We start from the raw sequence: 17036 nt of genomic DNA, 5'->3' as shown, positions 1-17036 counted from the left end.
CATTGTTAACGTTTCTTCCAGTGATGGAGTCGCCAACCGTATCTCCCTTGTTGCTCTTGACTTCAATACGTTGGTCAACCGAGCATGGATCTTGAATATCACCAGGTAGTAATCCGAGTCAACGTTGCGTTTTCTGAGCGACCTTACGCCTGTAACGGCTGAAAGGTGCCGACCATCGATTAAAACATGGTTTGAGTGCATTCAGGGGTGCCTATGAATATTCTGGCGTGCAAAATGAGTGCTACATGCCTTGTTTTTGGCTGCAGCGAAATTGATAAGCCTCAGGCCATTATTATGCGTTGTAGAGTAGTAGCTTTCTATACAAATTACGGTGTCCTTACATTCCAAGTACCGAGTTTCCAATAATCGTTGTTCTTTTTCGATCGCCTAGGTCCATACCGATTATTCCATTTCGTATGCTACCTTACTAGGGCCACGATACCTAGCTTCGTGTGGGCTGCCGTCTTAGATATAGCTATATTGGCATCGCATTTCATGCTTTATCCACCCGATCCAGGTCAGACACTGTTGTATGCCAGTCGGCACCTCGTAGAGGTTGCAATAGGAATTGCCGAACAGAGATAAATGGCCACAATAAGGTCTCAAGTGCCTGTTTCCAGCCGTCTACCGTGTTAGCAGTATTTTTTGTGTTATTTATTCTTTTTACTATCGAATCTCCAAAGTTCTTAAATCCGCTGTTAGTTATTACCAGTGGTGGGCACCATTCCGCTAATTCGCTAATTCGCTAATTAGCGACGCTAAAATTCAGTTAGCGATTTAGCGATTTCGCTAATTTTTGAGCTGGTTAGCGAAACTGTTAGCGTCGCTAAAATTTTGGCCTTCGAAACGCTAATCGCTAATTCGCTAAATTTTGTGGAGAAGCGACAATAGAAATATTCAGAAAAACTGTGAATTGCTGATGGCGTACGTAAATTGCTTCGAAAGATGAACATACTTTACTGCGAAAGTTAGTTTTGTCAGTTTTTTTACCCTAGAATGGAGTTCCAGTTGTCGTACAAGCCACAGGAGCATTTTGAAGAACAAGCACAAGATCTAGATTGAATTTTTGGCACACCAAGAACTTTGGTAAATTGCAATGCGCTTGATATTATGACAACTTTGGTTCTACTTTTTCGATTCAGATAATAATTAAAATTTCATGAAAACATTCCTAAGAGTATCTTATTTCAATGCTTCTTATAACTTTTGTTATTATTGTTTTTACAAAATCAAATATGAATACCGTTTCGTGAACCTCTTACTGTAAATAGCTTTAAAAAGTAATTGTTTTCGTTTGTTTAACCAAAACAGATCAAAGTGGTCCAAATCTTACAAAACACGAGCAATAAATATAGCGATATGACTCTTTACATTTTAAAAAGTTAGCGATTAGCGATTAGCGAAAGTTTCGCTAATGTGGGTTTAGCGTTTAGCGATTATCGAGCTAAATTCTCCGGTTAGTGACTTAGCGATTAGCGTCGCTAAATTTTCGGTTAGCGGTGCCCACCTCTGGTTATTACTTATTCGCAGTCCGTTTTTATATTTTTTTTTCTTTAGGGCATCGGCTCAATTATCATCAGGGGGGTAAATGATATCCTAGAGCTTTAATTTCATGCATATTGCAGAGCATTTTCCTGTAAGAGGTTAGTTCTCTTTGATTTCATCAACTCCCTGGATGATAATAGGACAAATCTGACGGTAATACAGCCGATACCTCTTTTGATTGATTCTATTTTGTTATTGTTTTTTTCGATTTTTTGAATTCAAATAAACAAAGAAAACAACGAGAGAAAAAAAAACTGTAACTTGTAACTTGGTGAAAAATAACACATTATCAGGATGCGGCAGTTTTCGAATTCTTTTTATGTACAAGGTAATCAAAGTTAGCCAAGAGATGGATGGTGTTAGTGGGCGGTGCTGAAAAATAAATAACATCGAGAAGAAAAAATGGAACATCTTTGGTGAAAACTTGTATGCAAGTTACGATGTTTGTAAATTGCATTCAAATGAGTGTTGAAAAATAACACTTCATCAGTTTTAACAATAATTTGACTTGCCTTTTGACGAAACTCTCTCTGTCACTGGACTTGTTTGTTGCTAAATTGAGTAGGTTATATGCTAAGGAGGCGCGTTCCACGAAAACTCTATTTTGTCGTCCAACGTACAGATAGTACATCGCAGTATTCAGCAATTGTTTTTCTTTAAAATTATTCCCCAACTTTGCTGAAGGAAGCAATCTGGTATATTGAAAATTAGAAGAAATAGTTTTTTTATCTAACTGTTAAGCTGGATTGATCGAAAACCGAAACACCAAAAGTGAAACCTTGTTCTATGAAACAATTTTGCTGAAGGGATTGAGTACATAATATCAATTTACACAATGAAATCTAAAACGATCACGATTTTTCGAGTTTAGACCACTGTGCACTGTGGGATTTTTGAATAAATCTTTCCACCAATTGTAAATGTCTTGAAATATAACCCTTGGAATGTGTCGAAAAAATGGTGGTTGAAAAACGTGCTTGACAACAAGTATTTCGTCGTTTTTTTATAACTTTTTCGTACTTTACATGCTTCAAAAGGGCATTACTCAAAAGTGTACCGTACGATGATTTTGAAATTTTTTTTGACCAGAGATTCTCGACGTCATAACGAATCGAATGGTGTACTCAGATTCTTTGGTGCATTTTTTTATAATGACGGTCTGTGGGAGCACCGTGTTTTTTCTTTCACTTCCATTTTTTAACATTTTCAGGAAGACAGGAGGAAGGAAAGACACTGAATGAAAATAAACTTTGTATCGGCCTTTTCATCAGAGATGTCAGGTGTCACATCTGTGTTAAGATTCGTCTGCAAAACACAGATTTTTAGAGTTGGTGTGCAGATTTTTTTTGAAGTAGAATACTTCTCTCAGGAAGTTCGGCTACATAGGGATGTGAAATGAAAATCTAAAACCGAAAAAAGTGAAAAATATGTCCAATTTCAAATGCTAATAAATCGGTTAGTTTTCGATGGATTCCCTTCGTTCTTGCAGCAATAGATTGGAAAATCTTCTAAGATTCTTCCCAAATGAAGATAATTGTAATTTTATTATTCAAACTATTGCACTATTGAAAATAGTCAAGCCTTGTCAAAACGGAAAATTCGACCTCTGATTGGTCGTTATATGATTGCTTCCCAAGAACGGTCGACAGAATCATATACCTTGCAATTCAAAACATGCTATTTGGCCTATATAAGAGCCTGTTTCAGCCGAAGCTGCTCATAATAGTTCTAGACAGCGACAACAGCAGTCGTCCTCTCTTAACAGCAGCAGTAGCAGTGCAGTGGATACCAGCGATAGCGGATAGCGGCCAAAGCTGTGGCATAGCAATGGATAGCGCACTGGTTGCAGCGGATTTAGCATCGATAGCAGCTGGGCCAGCTGATGCAGGAACAGCTGATACCAATGGCAACGTATAGCGGTTACAACTGTGGCACGGCTACGGAAAGCGTAGCAGTTGCAGCAGGTATCAGCATCGATAGCAGCTGATGCAGTGAGGCACTTTAGTGAAATGCAGTCTCTGTGCGATAGAGGGCACTAGTAAATGCATTCAATGAAAAGTTGACTCATTTTGACAACACATGAGCCGTCTAGTTTTGAATGTTAAATAAGCTTTTCACTCAGGATGAAATAAAAACCTGATGACTGAAGAGTTAATGTTTTCTCTTGAGTTCATTTACATTTTTAAATTTGTAAAAGTTATAAATTTTACTTTATCTCCGTGTCTCAGAACGTGCTGAATTATCTTTTCCTTCAGTCATAAGCAAGGCATCCGAAAAAAATTCATTATATCAAAATTTAAAAATTGTCAAGCCCCAACCATGACAAGCAACTTAGCGCAAAATTCGATTAATCTGATTAGTCAACGTTTATTTACTAGTAAAAACGATTGACACGCAAGCAGCCGTGTTATTTTTCTTGTAAAAGTATTCTACTTCAACCTTGCGGTCGAGGCTTTGCACACAACCCTCCTGTGATTTTTTGATTTACGGGAACGGTTGAAGTTTTTTTCAGAGTTTCTGTAGATTTTTGTTAGAGTCTTTATATATTCGCGCAGATTTTCTCACAATGTGTGCCAATTTTTATAGCCTTTTTTGAGCAAACGCTATTTGAGAACATTTTTTGTCGGTTTTCAGCTAAATTTTTCCATTTTTCGATCAGTTGCAGACATTTTTCAAAAACATCTGACACTTCTGATTGTTACTATTAAATATTTGGATTGATTTTCGACGACACTCTCAATGTCACTGGACTTGTTTGTTGCTAAATTGAGGACCGGCTTAACTGTTTTTTCTTTTCGTTCGAGTTTTCAATATTTTTGAAGGGATTAATAAGAAAACTAAAACCTAAAATGGGCCATTTTAGGATATAAATTTGAACGGTATAATTCAGTTTTTTTATTGCTCTATTTAAAATATTTTCTGTTTTATTGCCTTTGTGTTTTCCTTAAACAAGGGCAACACTGTGAAAAACTAGCTGTGAATGAGGAAGCATGCACTGTGAGACATTATTTTGTAAAATAGGAGAGTTTTACTCAAGTTAACAGAAATTTCTCACTCTTGGTTGAAAATTTTCTTACATTTATTGTCAATCGACTGCTACTGAGTGTCCCCTAACCTCAAAAAAATAGGCTATTTTTTATTTCAAAACCTCACTGGCTAACCAACCAATATATCATGATCCGACTTGTTTTGATGATATCTCCACTTTTGCACCCCACATCGAGAGCCTTCGCAATGACATTCACTGCACCCTTCATGCCGATATCGCTTGAAAATCGAATTAACCCATTTGCATTCCCCATTAAACTGTCGCTTTATCACAGCTGTCGCATCAGAAGCCCCCTAATTGACGCGACCGCGTCTTATGCCAGTTACCACTCTTTCAGTACCGGGAAGTGATGGAGCGCTACTCGCCTTGGGGTCGCAAGGGTGGCGGAGCCCCCAATGACACCGTTCGCATGAGAAACATTCAGCTGCAAGGCCTGTACCCGGAGACGAAAAATGTAGGTTCTTTTAAATGAATTTCGCATGCAGTGTGTGGGTGTTTAATATATTTGAATAACGAGGGAAAACGCCCCATTTCAAGTAAATCAATTTGTTTTCCACCAAAAAAACTACAGTTTCCCACCACACCCCTTTTCCACGCTACACGGCGCCAGGACTTTCGGAACCCGGTCCCAATGCAGCGGCCGAAGGGAGTGAGTGCCGGTGGAGGTGGCGCACCGCTGAGAAACTCTTCCGGCCAGATCGTTACCGGGCTGACGGATGATCCGATCATCAGTTTCAATGACGCCAACCGATATCACGTGGATAATGATTTACGCTACAGAACAACGCCGGCCCAGAAGCAATCCTACCGCGCGGCATTGGATAGAATTGTAGCAGACAAGGAGAACCGTAGGAAGACGCGGAGTTCCGACTTGGATGCAAAAGTGGTAAGGTTGTGATTTGTTTGTGAGATGTTACAAAAAAAATTTTTTTTTTGTTTAAGAATGGAGGTCCCTGGGGAAAACCAGGTCCCGGTGGTAAACCATGGAGACCACCAAAAAATGTTGGTCAAAATTTTATGAAGTCGATGGTTTGTTAAGTATGTCAATCTGAATCTGTCTTTTGAGTATGAGCTTTTCCTTTTTTCAGGGTTGGACAAACAAGGAAACGTTGCAGGATTTGGATATCGAGGTTGTTACCAAAATGCAACGTCAGCTGGAGGAAGAAAATAGATATCTGAAGAAGTTCTCCAACTGTTGCTCCCGGTGTGTGTGCCAATGCGTTAGCAACAGTTTGGATCCACCGCGCAGTGGCAGCGGAAGTGCCCAAATGCCACGTGCCACCAACAGCCCGCCGAAGTCACAGGTAGTTCCGCCAGCTACCGCTCCAAGTCAAGCGATGCGTGATGATTCGAACCCTAGTACCGACAAAATCACGGACCGACGGGTTATGAGATTGTGTCAGCAAAATCAACAAACCACACCGGGGCGGGCCCCGGTTGCAAAGAGAGCAGGAGCTAAAGTGGTTCCGACCAGAAATTGTATGATAACAGGAGGTGTCGAGTTGGTTCCGCTGTTGGCAAAGCGTCGCTCGCAGGCCAGACCAATCAGTTTGGGCACCACTGACGTAACCAAAATTGATAAGTACAGCTCCAATGGGTAAACTATCATCCCAACCCAAGACGGCTCGAATAGCTCGAATAGTATAGCACATCCCTAGTCTTTGTTGATCAATCATTCGGCATTAATACGATGATTTTTCTCCGATAATTTCAGCACCAGTGCCGTCGTCGTGCGCCAGTCGGGAGATGAATATCTGCACGAACTGTGCACTCAGATGAACCAGAAGCAGCGAAAGATCGAAAGGACCCGCGTAGTCGAGTTCGAAACCAGCAAACAACACTTTGAGACGTGGTCTGGTTTTTGGGGCAGGCCAGGCCACGGTGCACCATTGCCCAACAAGAACAAACTGAATCTGGACAATCTGCTTTACGCACCGCCACGGTAAAACAGTTTTTGTGCCACCATCGCTTTTGCGCTTTGCAGTTCGGATAAGACCTAGTGAAAGACCCTTTTTCGGACCTGGAGGATTGATTTTGTTCACTTGCCGCCAAGGACAAGTGATAGCGAAGTTGATTGAAAAACAGTAAGCGGAGCACATAACCTCAACAAGCAGCAGCAGCGCAATTTGAGTGCGTCTTTTTCATTGTTAAAACTTAAAGATTCATAAATCATCCTAGTAGTGAGAATATAAATTCTTTAGAAAACTATATTAACACCAAAAATATGATGCTCGTAGTAGTGACAGAAATATATATTAAGATGACAATGAGTAGATATTTATCGTTAGGGTAATCAACATAGATTGTTAAACGAGAATATTATTGGATACTTAGATTTCGTCGTAGAGCCCTGATTACATCACCAAATGAACTATGTTGTATTAAAAATATATTTCACAGTAATTATAATCACACACGTTGCCTTTGAAGATTTTTCAGACAAATTTACTAGAATAGTTCGCGTACTTAAAATTAGTTTTTATTATTAAATTTAGGCTTCGATTTTTTGCTGAAATTAAAAAGTTAGATCCATATCATAAAATGACCAACTGAAGGTATTTAAAAGCAATATGTAACCATAATCAAAGTTTCCTAGCTGAAATATGACGCTTTTCTTGTAGTATGTATTTATGTATATTATTCAACTGACATGAACATGAAAGCAATTGTAAGGTAAAGATTAGCTCAGCGTAAGGTAAACTAAGATTAGCTCAGCGTATATCATCTGTTAAATAAACTGTTAAGGCGAAACCGATAAAATATAAAATGGGAACACATAGTATTTTAACTTGTTTGTTTATATAAAAAATCATTAAAAATCGTGTTTTCTTTTTACGCGAACTTGGAAATTTCTATCAGGTACTTTATCAAATCTCTTCTGTCCAGCAATCACGTGAAACGTCCTCTCGACAAGGTCCACGTCGTCAGGTACGCAAATGAACTGGTTGGATTTATTGAAGATCGTGCCCCGCATGTTAAAGGCTGCGCTTTTCATAGCACTTTCAAGCGCAATGTTGAACAGGAGGCAGAAAAGACCGTCACCTTTGCGAAGTCCCTTGCGTGTTCCGAACGGATTTGATACCACACCCGGAATGTTCACACGGCACTGCACACCATCCATCGTGGTCTTAATCAGCTCTACACGGTCGATAGTGACGTAGGCGGCCTTAAAACCGATTATTAGGCGGTGCGTGGGAACTTGGGATTCGCGACACTTTTGGAGGATCTAGCGCAGCGTAAAGATTTGGATCGTTGTCGATCGCCCATTCACAAAATCGGCTTAATAACTTCTCACAAACCTTCTTGTTAGCGGCGTGAGATCGTGAAAGACGATCTGGGAGAGCACTTTGTAGGCTGTATGTTGTATGTTGTATGTTGGGCATATTACTCTCTTCTTCCACTCTTCCGGTAGCTGTTCTGTATTCCAGATCCTGACTATCAGCTGGTGCAGACAGGAAGCCAACCTATTCGAGCCCAGTTTGATTAGCTCCGCTACGATGCCATCTTTTCCGGCTGATTTGTTGTTCTTGATCTGCTTGATGGCAACTTCACCTATCGTAGGGGTCGAAATGTCTCCCTCATTCGCTGTGCTGATGAAGTCGTTCCTCCTGCCGTCTTGGTACTCTGCCTCTGCGCCATTCAGGCGTCAAGATTCCTCACACAAGGCACAAAGTCGGCGCGGGATGCGTTCAGTTTCTTGTAGAACTTAAGTGTTTCTTGAGAACGTTAAGCTGCTCCATTTCCTCACACTCCATCTCTTCCAGGCGGCGCTATTTGTCACGGAACAGATGGGTCTGCTGTCTTCGCTTCAGTTTATATCACATCACGTTTTGACGGGTCCCTTGCTGCAGCATCAATGCCCGTGCTGCATTCTTCTCGTCTAGAATCGTCTGACACTCCTCGTCGTACCAGCCGTTACGTCGATTCCTCTCGACGAACCCTATGGCACCTTCAGCTGCGCTGTTAATGGCTGCTTTTACATTACTCCAGCAGTCCTCTAGAGGGGCTTCGATGAGTTCACCCTCTTCCGGCAGTGCTGCCTCAAGGCTTTGCACGTATTTAGTAACGACTTCGGGAAATTTGAGTCGTTCCAGGTCATACCGTGACGGGCGACGGTAGCGGATGTTGTTGACAATCGAAAGTCTTTGGTGCATTTTGAACAGAAGATAATTATACAGAATTGACGTTTGCACCACGGTAGCTTCGGACGTAGATAATATCCGAGAAGTGCCTTCCATCTCTCAAAACGTTATCGATTTGTGATTCGGTCTGTTGTGGTGATCTCCAGATGTACCGATATGGGAGAGTATGCTGGAAGTAGGTACTACGTATGGCCATGTTCTTGGAGGCGGCGAAGTCAATTGGTCGAAAGCCGTTTTCGTTCGTTAGCCGGTGAGCGCTGAACTTCCCAATAACCGGTCTAAATTCCTCCTCCTGGCCCACCTGAGCGTTAGGATCTCCGATAACAATTTTAACGTCATGTTTTGGGCAGCTATCGTATGCACGCTCCAGCTGCGCGTAAAAGGCATCCTTATCGTCATCGTTACTTCCTAGATGAGGGCTATGCACGTTGATTATGCTCACGTTAAAGGAACAGCATCGAATCCTCAGCTTGCACATTCTGTTGTCGATTGGCCACTACCCAATCACGCGCTTCTGCATTTCACCCATCACAATAAAAGCTGTGCCCAGTTCATGTGTGTGCCACTACCCAATGTGTGTTCATTGTATGCTTCCGGTACTAATGATTTTTACGGCTGGCTTGTAAGGCCTGTACCAACCCCCTGTCTCGCCGGAGGACCATCGTGTCAGTACTGTTTAGAGTCCCACGCTGACACCAGGACGTCGATCAGCCGCCCCTAATATGAAGAACAGATGCCGCACCATCTGGTAAACAGACGCTCAGGTAGGCGAAGCATTTCCTCTACCGCCAGAATGGACGCGTCGCACCTCCTCACTTAGCTATTGCCGGATTGACAACATTGACCAGGCTACGCCAACCAGCTGCGCCCGTGTTTCAGCTGGCAGTCTATTGTGATTATGTGACTCGTGGAGGCGAGCGATAGGAACTTGTGAGGACTGGAGCTAAATCGATCGCTCCTTCTGGGTTGTCAACTCACTATTTGAAGCCCTATTGCGTATCCCCATTATTTGGATTCCAGAGCTATTATCATTAGCCAGTATTCTTCAGGGAAACCACAAAGAAGTAAAGCACCAATCTATTCGTCAGAAATTGCAAATCCTTTCCCGTTGAGCGGGTGGGCCGTTGAAATTATCCGATGTACATACTCGGACATCGACGAACAGCTCTGCAGATCGGTTTTTATAAGTTTACGGAAAAGACAAAGCCGTCTGGCTGGATCGGAATCTTCGAAAGCATTTTCTAAGCAGGCCCGTAGCTACCGGGGGGGGCTAGGTGGGGCTTAGCCCCCCATGCGTTTGCATTGCCCCACCACGCAATTTTCTCATGTATGTGATTGATAGAAAAATCCAAAAGAAAAATCTGAAATATAAGCATTAAGCATTGTTGAATAGTCTCCAGTTTTTTCAATGTTAACGATATCAGTCAATTTTTTGGTCGAGGTGAGCATTCCACACTCTATCACTGATCAAACAATGCCTATCGTAAAATTTAGAATTTAGGCTGACGGTTGAATCACTCCATTTTCTCAGTATTTTTTCGTGAATAGAATATCTCAGTATTGTTGGTCGACATCGGTTTTAAGTGAGGCGACTCTCGAAGCTGGATTTCTAATACTGTAATTTCTTCAATGCCTTTGTTGCTTCAGAGTAGAACTTTCAAAAACTCTCTTCTGTACTTAGTTTCTCGATCGCACATGGTCGCACCCTCAAGACATTTGAACATTTGAAGAAATTAAGTGAAGATACACAGTTTCGCTAGTCAATAACGGTCTTCACGTCAAGCTCGAATACAAATACCCAGCCGTAACCTGTGTATTAGGGTGCCAATGAAAATAGATTTTTCGAATTTCGTTTAGCGATAGGGCTCAAAAGTTTCGTCTTCTCAAAAAATCATCAGCTCTACCGCTAAACGATATGTTCCATTTGCCCAGCTCAAAAATTTTTAAGCGCCAGAAAGTCAATTTTTTCCAAAAAAAAAAAAAATACGAATAACTACACCAGATCAGAGCTGCGAAAGTTCACTTTCATCACAGAACAGATATACAACTTCGAACAAAACTCTGCAGCAAATCGGTGCCCAAGCTTTCGCATTCATTTTTTGCTGTTCCATCCTACATTGATTTTACAGTGCCTCGTTCGTACAGTTCGCTCCAATAGTTTGAACATGTACCAAAATACTATTTTTTTTGCTTTAATCCAGGCCAGGCAAAAAGGTGATCTTGAATAGTTGAATCTATCAAAATCAAACTAAGACAGGATCGCATTCAAGAGATCTTTAAAGTGGAAATTCAGTAACAATTCACAATCAACGTCAATGAAACAAATTACACTAAAAATCTTTCAACCATTCAAACATTGTCTAACAAATTTTCTTGGATCGTACACCTCACGACTGCTAAAACAATTTTAACCTGTTAGTTGAATATTTTCCTCGGACTTGGAAACCGAATTTCTCGATCAACGACAATATTTATTTCTCGTACCGTTTTTTATACCTAGCTAGAAATGCATATCAGACGCGCTGTACAAACACTGCTTACTTCATTAGGTACAATGTAAAAATTGATTGTCGTTAGTCAAGATATTCAGTTTTCAACTTGGGAAACAATGAAATTCATTAAAAATATATCTACATAAAAACCGTTGCACGCATGCGGGTGGTACTGTACGTTTATCATGAAAAGGCACCCTCGCTATACCAGTACCGGAGAGAACAAAGGATTCTCTCGATGAAAAAGCGGCGAGAGCTCATACAGTCCTTTTGTTGAATGAATGGAATATAAGCATAATGAAATTTCGAGTGTAAAATGCATGCTCTCCACCGCTAGATGTCGATACTTAAAATAAAGAGATTTTGTCTCGTTTTTGGTTCTTCAGTTGAACAGATGTGCTTTCATATAACTGAATGTGCGTTACCAGTAACAACATCAAATTCATCCATCAACAAGTTTTAGTGCATGGAAAATTAACTGAGTCTTTTATTGTTGATATAGCATAGTAACCAATCTATCGTTTGTTTTTCTTTCACTCTTCCTAGCACTCATTCGTAAAATATTGCACTGAGATTATGTCAATATCGATATCAAGTTCAGTCCTGTGTCTTTACAACATTGAGAAACAAGTTAACAATCAATACGTTTTCAGTCAAGTGATTGTAGTGATTTTTTGTATACTGTGCTAAATGTTAATTTTTAAATTACGTGCTTGATACATGATGGAGAAACTTTTGTGCAGATTCCAGAAATGTAAGTAAGATGTGTTTGGAACACAGCAACAGCAAAGTCCAGTATTCTTATCGTGATAATCTCTTTTTTCTATAGCACCAGAATGCCAGGATTACTGCATGGACATTTGACTTTCGTCTCTTCCAGTGAAGAAACCAGTGTGAAATCATATTGATCGCATCAAGATAGGCAGATACAGAAAACTGTTTCAGAGAGAACCCGCTAGGTTCTACGTGAATTTTGCATAAGTTCTGTGTCGTCAGTGTAATCAGAGGCCATCCAAGATTTTCGTAACGAAAAAAAAAAAAAAAAACCAAGGAAGAGATCTACACATTGGATAGATTTTAAGTGAATAATGGAATGTTTTTACTTTTCTTTGTCTCTTCCGTTGGACCAGTATATGGGCCAGATAAAATATAATGCAAAGTTTTAAATATTTCGATTGAAAGAACAGTTAAACTAAAGAGAAATCCGTTGTTTTAGTTATTATATATTTTTAATTCGTTAATTTTATAAAGTAAAAATACAAATGCTATCAACCCTCGCCGACATTGTTCCGACATTGGAACGAATCCTTATTTAAATTTATCAATAAGATGTTAGCTAAAGTGTCCTCTCCGAGGCCAGTCCGAAGGGTTCAAGAAAACCAAACCAAGCGCACTGACAACTCTTTCCACGGACACGTCGGATGGCGTAGCTAACAGCATCATTGCAACTTCGTACAGCTCAAGGTGGAAGGCTTTTCGTCACAACCAATGATCCCAAACATTGTAACTATGGTTTTGTCTTGGCTCAAAGCATAACGACTGTATCTGTTACAGGAAATTTGTTTCATCTGCCTGGTGTTCCATGTTAACCGATCCGGCATACATCCCTTACTAACACGCAGAGAATCCATCCCCAGGATACCTATAACTCGGTGACGGAATCGTGAATGGAATCGCAAACACGATCCGGAGGATTTCCACTCACGATTCTTATTTCAAGAATCCTATACAAGGCAATCCTGAGGATTCTTTTTCAGGAATCCTTTTCAAGGACGCTCAGGAATCCAATGTGAGGAATCCTAGAGAATCTATGCGAATCGTATGTGTTCGTCCGGGATGTCAACCAAAATGCGAGCAAATTCATCACCATAGTTTGCCTCCGAAAGTGATTCGTCAGAGAACCGAAGCCATATTTTCTGGACCATACATTGGAATTGAAATTTCAATAATATATATGTTTCTAGTATCATGTGTTAAACTTACCCTTTATAAACCTTTTGACTAAGAAAAACAATGGAAAAACTTCTATGTTGTAAATGTCACGTCACTGCCGAGAGATATGAATTTTTCAATTTCACTTAGAGTGGCTGTCAGTTGATAATTGAGATTCAAGTGTGTCGACAGTGGTAAGAATGAAAATCAAAATAAAAAAGGCAAGACAATGAAATTGTTATCATACATTCATGGATACCTTTGATTACGGACGGTAGTTATTGAGTGAAAGAATCATTACACTGACAGTATATATCAATCAATTTCATATCATTATTTCGAATTTTTGCAGCCCTGCAGCAGATCTCGACGTTTCATGAATTTTCAAGGCATTTGGCATAAAAAAATCGATGTACATTTTTTTCATTGGTCAAAAAGTTGAAACATTGATTACACGTATTCCCAAAGTCCGATTTAGCTGAAATTTAGCGTGGGGACTATTTTCGAGATAACAAAACTTTTGAACCCTACCGTTAAACGATATTCGAATGTCATTTTTTTCATACATCTCATTGACGCCCTGCTGTATATCTTCCATTACTCGTCAATGGAGGTGAGTATTTTTACGGCTGGGTATTTAAATACGAGCTCGATATGAATACAAAGTAAATGTACGAAGCTCTTACTCAGTTAGAGTAGAAATGGCTGAACCTGCGTAAAAAGTTGGTCCCCTAAAACTCAATTACACTATGAAAACCTGCTCATTTTATGCAAACTCATTAAAGTTTGCATATTTTTTTCTTTAATAAGAGGGTTTATAGCAACAAGCTGGCTGGCCACTCTAAGAAAAAAAAATTTGAAGTTTATATCCCTGCTTTCTTTTAACTATACGCACATTTGCAGTTTTTGTGGAATATGAACCCGGAAAACCGGATTTTAGGGAAAGCGAAAATTCTTCCGTGACACCACTAACGCTTCTTTGAAAATAAATGAGCTTCTGAATCTTTTGGTGCTAAAACTATTGTAATAGAAGGAAAACTGCAAAAGTTACAAGAATTTCAATTTGTGGGTACCCGGGTGCTCCGTTGGACGCGTAAAAGTACTTTTTTTTGTCGAGCACATAACGGTTTTAAAGTAAAATTTAAAAAATAACGTTTTCTTAAATAGAAATTCTCTGCCCCCCCCACGCAAAACGGAGTAGCTACAGCTCTGCATCTGATTTTCACGTAGATGTTATGTTTGTCACATAAATCATGCAAAATGACAGAAAATGAATAAGTACAGAAAATTTCACGTAACAATAACGTGAAAAATATTTTGAGTGTACTGAACTTATTTGATACCGCGTACAAATAATCATCTGAATCGGGTAAAAAGAATCCGCGTTATTGTAAAAATATTTTGTTTAAAAAAAACGCATAAAAACAACCCGCGTAAAAAGCGACCCCAGTGTACTTTACCTACTCACACATTCTAGATTAGCTTTTGTATATTTAACCCTCTAGTGCCCAGTGCCGGCTCTAGCCGGTCTTCAGTCAAACCTCTAAAAAGCTTCAATAAGGACTTAAAGAATGTTTATAAGGCTTTATAATGATTTTTCGATGTCCGTCTAAAAATTAATTTGGGTACTAGAGGGTTAAGCTAAATTTATACCTTTAAAATTACTTGTTTAACAGAAAAACGTCAGTGAAACTTCTGTGCCCCACCACGCAAAACGGAGTAGCTACGGCTCTGTTTCTAAGTTTCCCTAAACTTCTTGTACGGCTTCCGTTACATGGACATAGTTGATTGGTTCCAGGAGGAGAATAATTTTCGCACGTGCCTTCCAGTCTTTCGCAGGGTCTATAGCTTCAAGAGTTCCGTCTTGTTTCAGCTTCGGTTATACGGCAATCCAGTGACCTTCCAATTCAAGGTAGGTTTGAAAAGCAAACTTCGAGGTTGGCCAGTTCTCTCTCACCGATAGCCGTTCGATTCTTGGCAATGTTGAAACAGATTAAACAAAGCTTGATCGCAGACAAACAAACGTGCCTCTTCGAAGAAAATTCCTGAAAAATCTTCGTTCTTATTCAAAACGTTACACTCGTGCGCCACCATGTGAGCTTATTGCCTTCTAGCTTATTTTCGTATAACGGTTTTTGTCTTTGATAATGAATGTTCACGCTTGCTTATAGCGACACAAGCGGCATTATTGCCCAATAAGGCCGTTACAAATTTTATTTTCATTTTATGTCACCCCCCCCCCCCCTTCAAAAATCTTGAACATTGGAAGGGGAAGAAAAAAAAGCTCAAACCGTTTTGTTCATTTCATTTGTTTTCCGACAGCATAAATGCTTAGTTTAGCAACAAACAAGTCAGGTGACAGCGAGAGTGTCGTCGAAAGGCAAGCGAAATAAATAATAATAATAATAAAGTGCAAGTTACAAACGTCATAACTTGCACACAAACTTTGATCAAAGATATTTCTTTTTTTCGATCTGATTTGAGCTGATTGCTCGAAAATATATGGAATGCAATGTTGGTTTACGTTTACACTTATTCGATATTGTGATTCGACATGCCGTTCGTTATGTCGTATGGAATAGGAACGTTTCTATTTTTCGTTCGACTCTAAGAACATAGCAACCTTTGATTTTTTTTTTCAGTTTTTTGATTTAGTGTTCCATAACAAACATCATTTCCGTTTTTTGTTTGCTGGCAAATATTGAAATGGATAAAAGAATTCATTTGACATTCATTTTGCAGTACTAGGGTTTGTTTGATTGCTGCAGTCATGTTTTAGGAGCAATTTTGAATAACAAATGAAGTATTATAAAGAAAAATTGCTTTGTCCGTCTTTACTGATTTTTCTTCCACGTACCCCCTGAAAGCTTTCGCGTACCCCAGGTTGAGAACCGCTGGTCTAAACATACCTTTGCTTTAAATAATCCTTACAGGATTATCGAGTCCTAGAGCCAATCGACACCCCACCGTGACCAACTTGTTCACAACTCGCCGCATAGTCTTGTATATTTCGAGCACCTTTGACACAATGTGGCGTGCAAGGTTGAATGGAATGTGTTGTGTAAAAGCTGTAAGCAAGATGAACTATTTCAAGTGCAGTATTCACCAACAGTAATTTTATTATATCGAGAAAATTAAGTTATGCATCCAAACTTGATTCCCTTTACTAAAAATAATAGCTCGATAGCTCGAAGGGGTAAGATGTCATACTGATCTAGGAAAATCGTGTGCAATAATTTTAAATGAACTCTTTGTGATTGTTTATGTAAGTTAATTGAAAATGTTGCGCATAATCTCTTTCTGGAATACCCGGCAAACAATTTTGTTGATTTGGAGCTTCTTAAATTACTGTAACGTGAATTTTAACTGAATTACAGCCTAATAAGCTGTTATACCACAAAATTGTTTGTTGGGTAGTTCTATAAAAACGTCTAGAGAATTTTTAATTATCAATATATTTTTAAAATTATTTTTTTTTGTTTACCTGGAATAATAAACAGACAAATGTGGTCTTGAGTAATTTAAAACTCAGTGGTGGGCACCATTCCGCTAATTCGCCAAACTGTCTTAACCGTGAAATTACGACAACTGAAAAGGGGCCCCCTCGAAGTACTTGACCCCCGCAACCCACAATTCCAAATCCAGCCCTGATTACATGAATACCTACATGAAAACCTTTATTTTTTTTCGAATTTCACATTTTTAAAACAAGTATTGGATATACTAGAATGCATTTAGAACAACAAAACCCATCAATATTGTTTCAACAATGTTCTTGAATTTTTTCTGACCGTTGACTAGTTTTTCGTTTGCGGGTAACTTTGATAATGCTGGAATAACAAAAAATATGTAAAAAAGGTTCCAATTTTTATGAAT

The 17036-nt window shown here is 39.5% G+C and overlaps 1 protein-coding gene across 6 annotated transcripts in view; it reads left to right on the top strand.

The window, feature by feature from the left end:
• The window catches only part of LOC129725530 (uncharacterized), a 28054-nt gene extending 20693 nt beyond the window's left edge, over positions 1-7361 (top strand). The window contains exons 2-6 of one of the 6 annotated variants that reach the window (XM_055681517.1): positions 4932-5048; positions 5205-5480; positions 5537-5623; positions 5683-6191; positions 6309-7361. In XM_055681517.1, coding sequence (XP_055537492.1) covers positions 4932-5048; positions 5205-5480; positions 5537-5623; positions 5683-6191; positions 6309-6540 — 1221 coding nt within the window. In that variant the 3' untranslated portion in view covers positions 6541-7361. Of the gene's footprint in view, positions 1-4868; positions 5049-5165; positions 5481-5536; positions 5624-5682; positions 6236-6308 lie in introns of all 6 variants that reach the window. The other 5 variants (XM_055681501.1, XM_055681507.1, XM_055681490.1 and 2 more) reach the window with 5 other exon arrangements.
• The last annotated feature ends 9675 nt before the right edge of the window (positions 7362-17036 follow it).

The sequence above is a fragment of the Wyeomyia smithii genome, chromosome 1 (assembly GCF_029784165.1).
Source record: "Wyeomyia smithii strain HCP4-BCI-WySm-NY-G18 chromosome 1, ASM2978416v1, whole genome shotgun sequence".
NCBI lineage: Eukaryota > Metazoa > Arthropoda > Insecta > Diptera > Culicidae > Wyeomyia > Wyeomyia smithii.
This window is presented reverse-complemented; position numbering and strand designations above follow the sequence as displayed.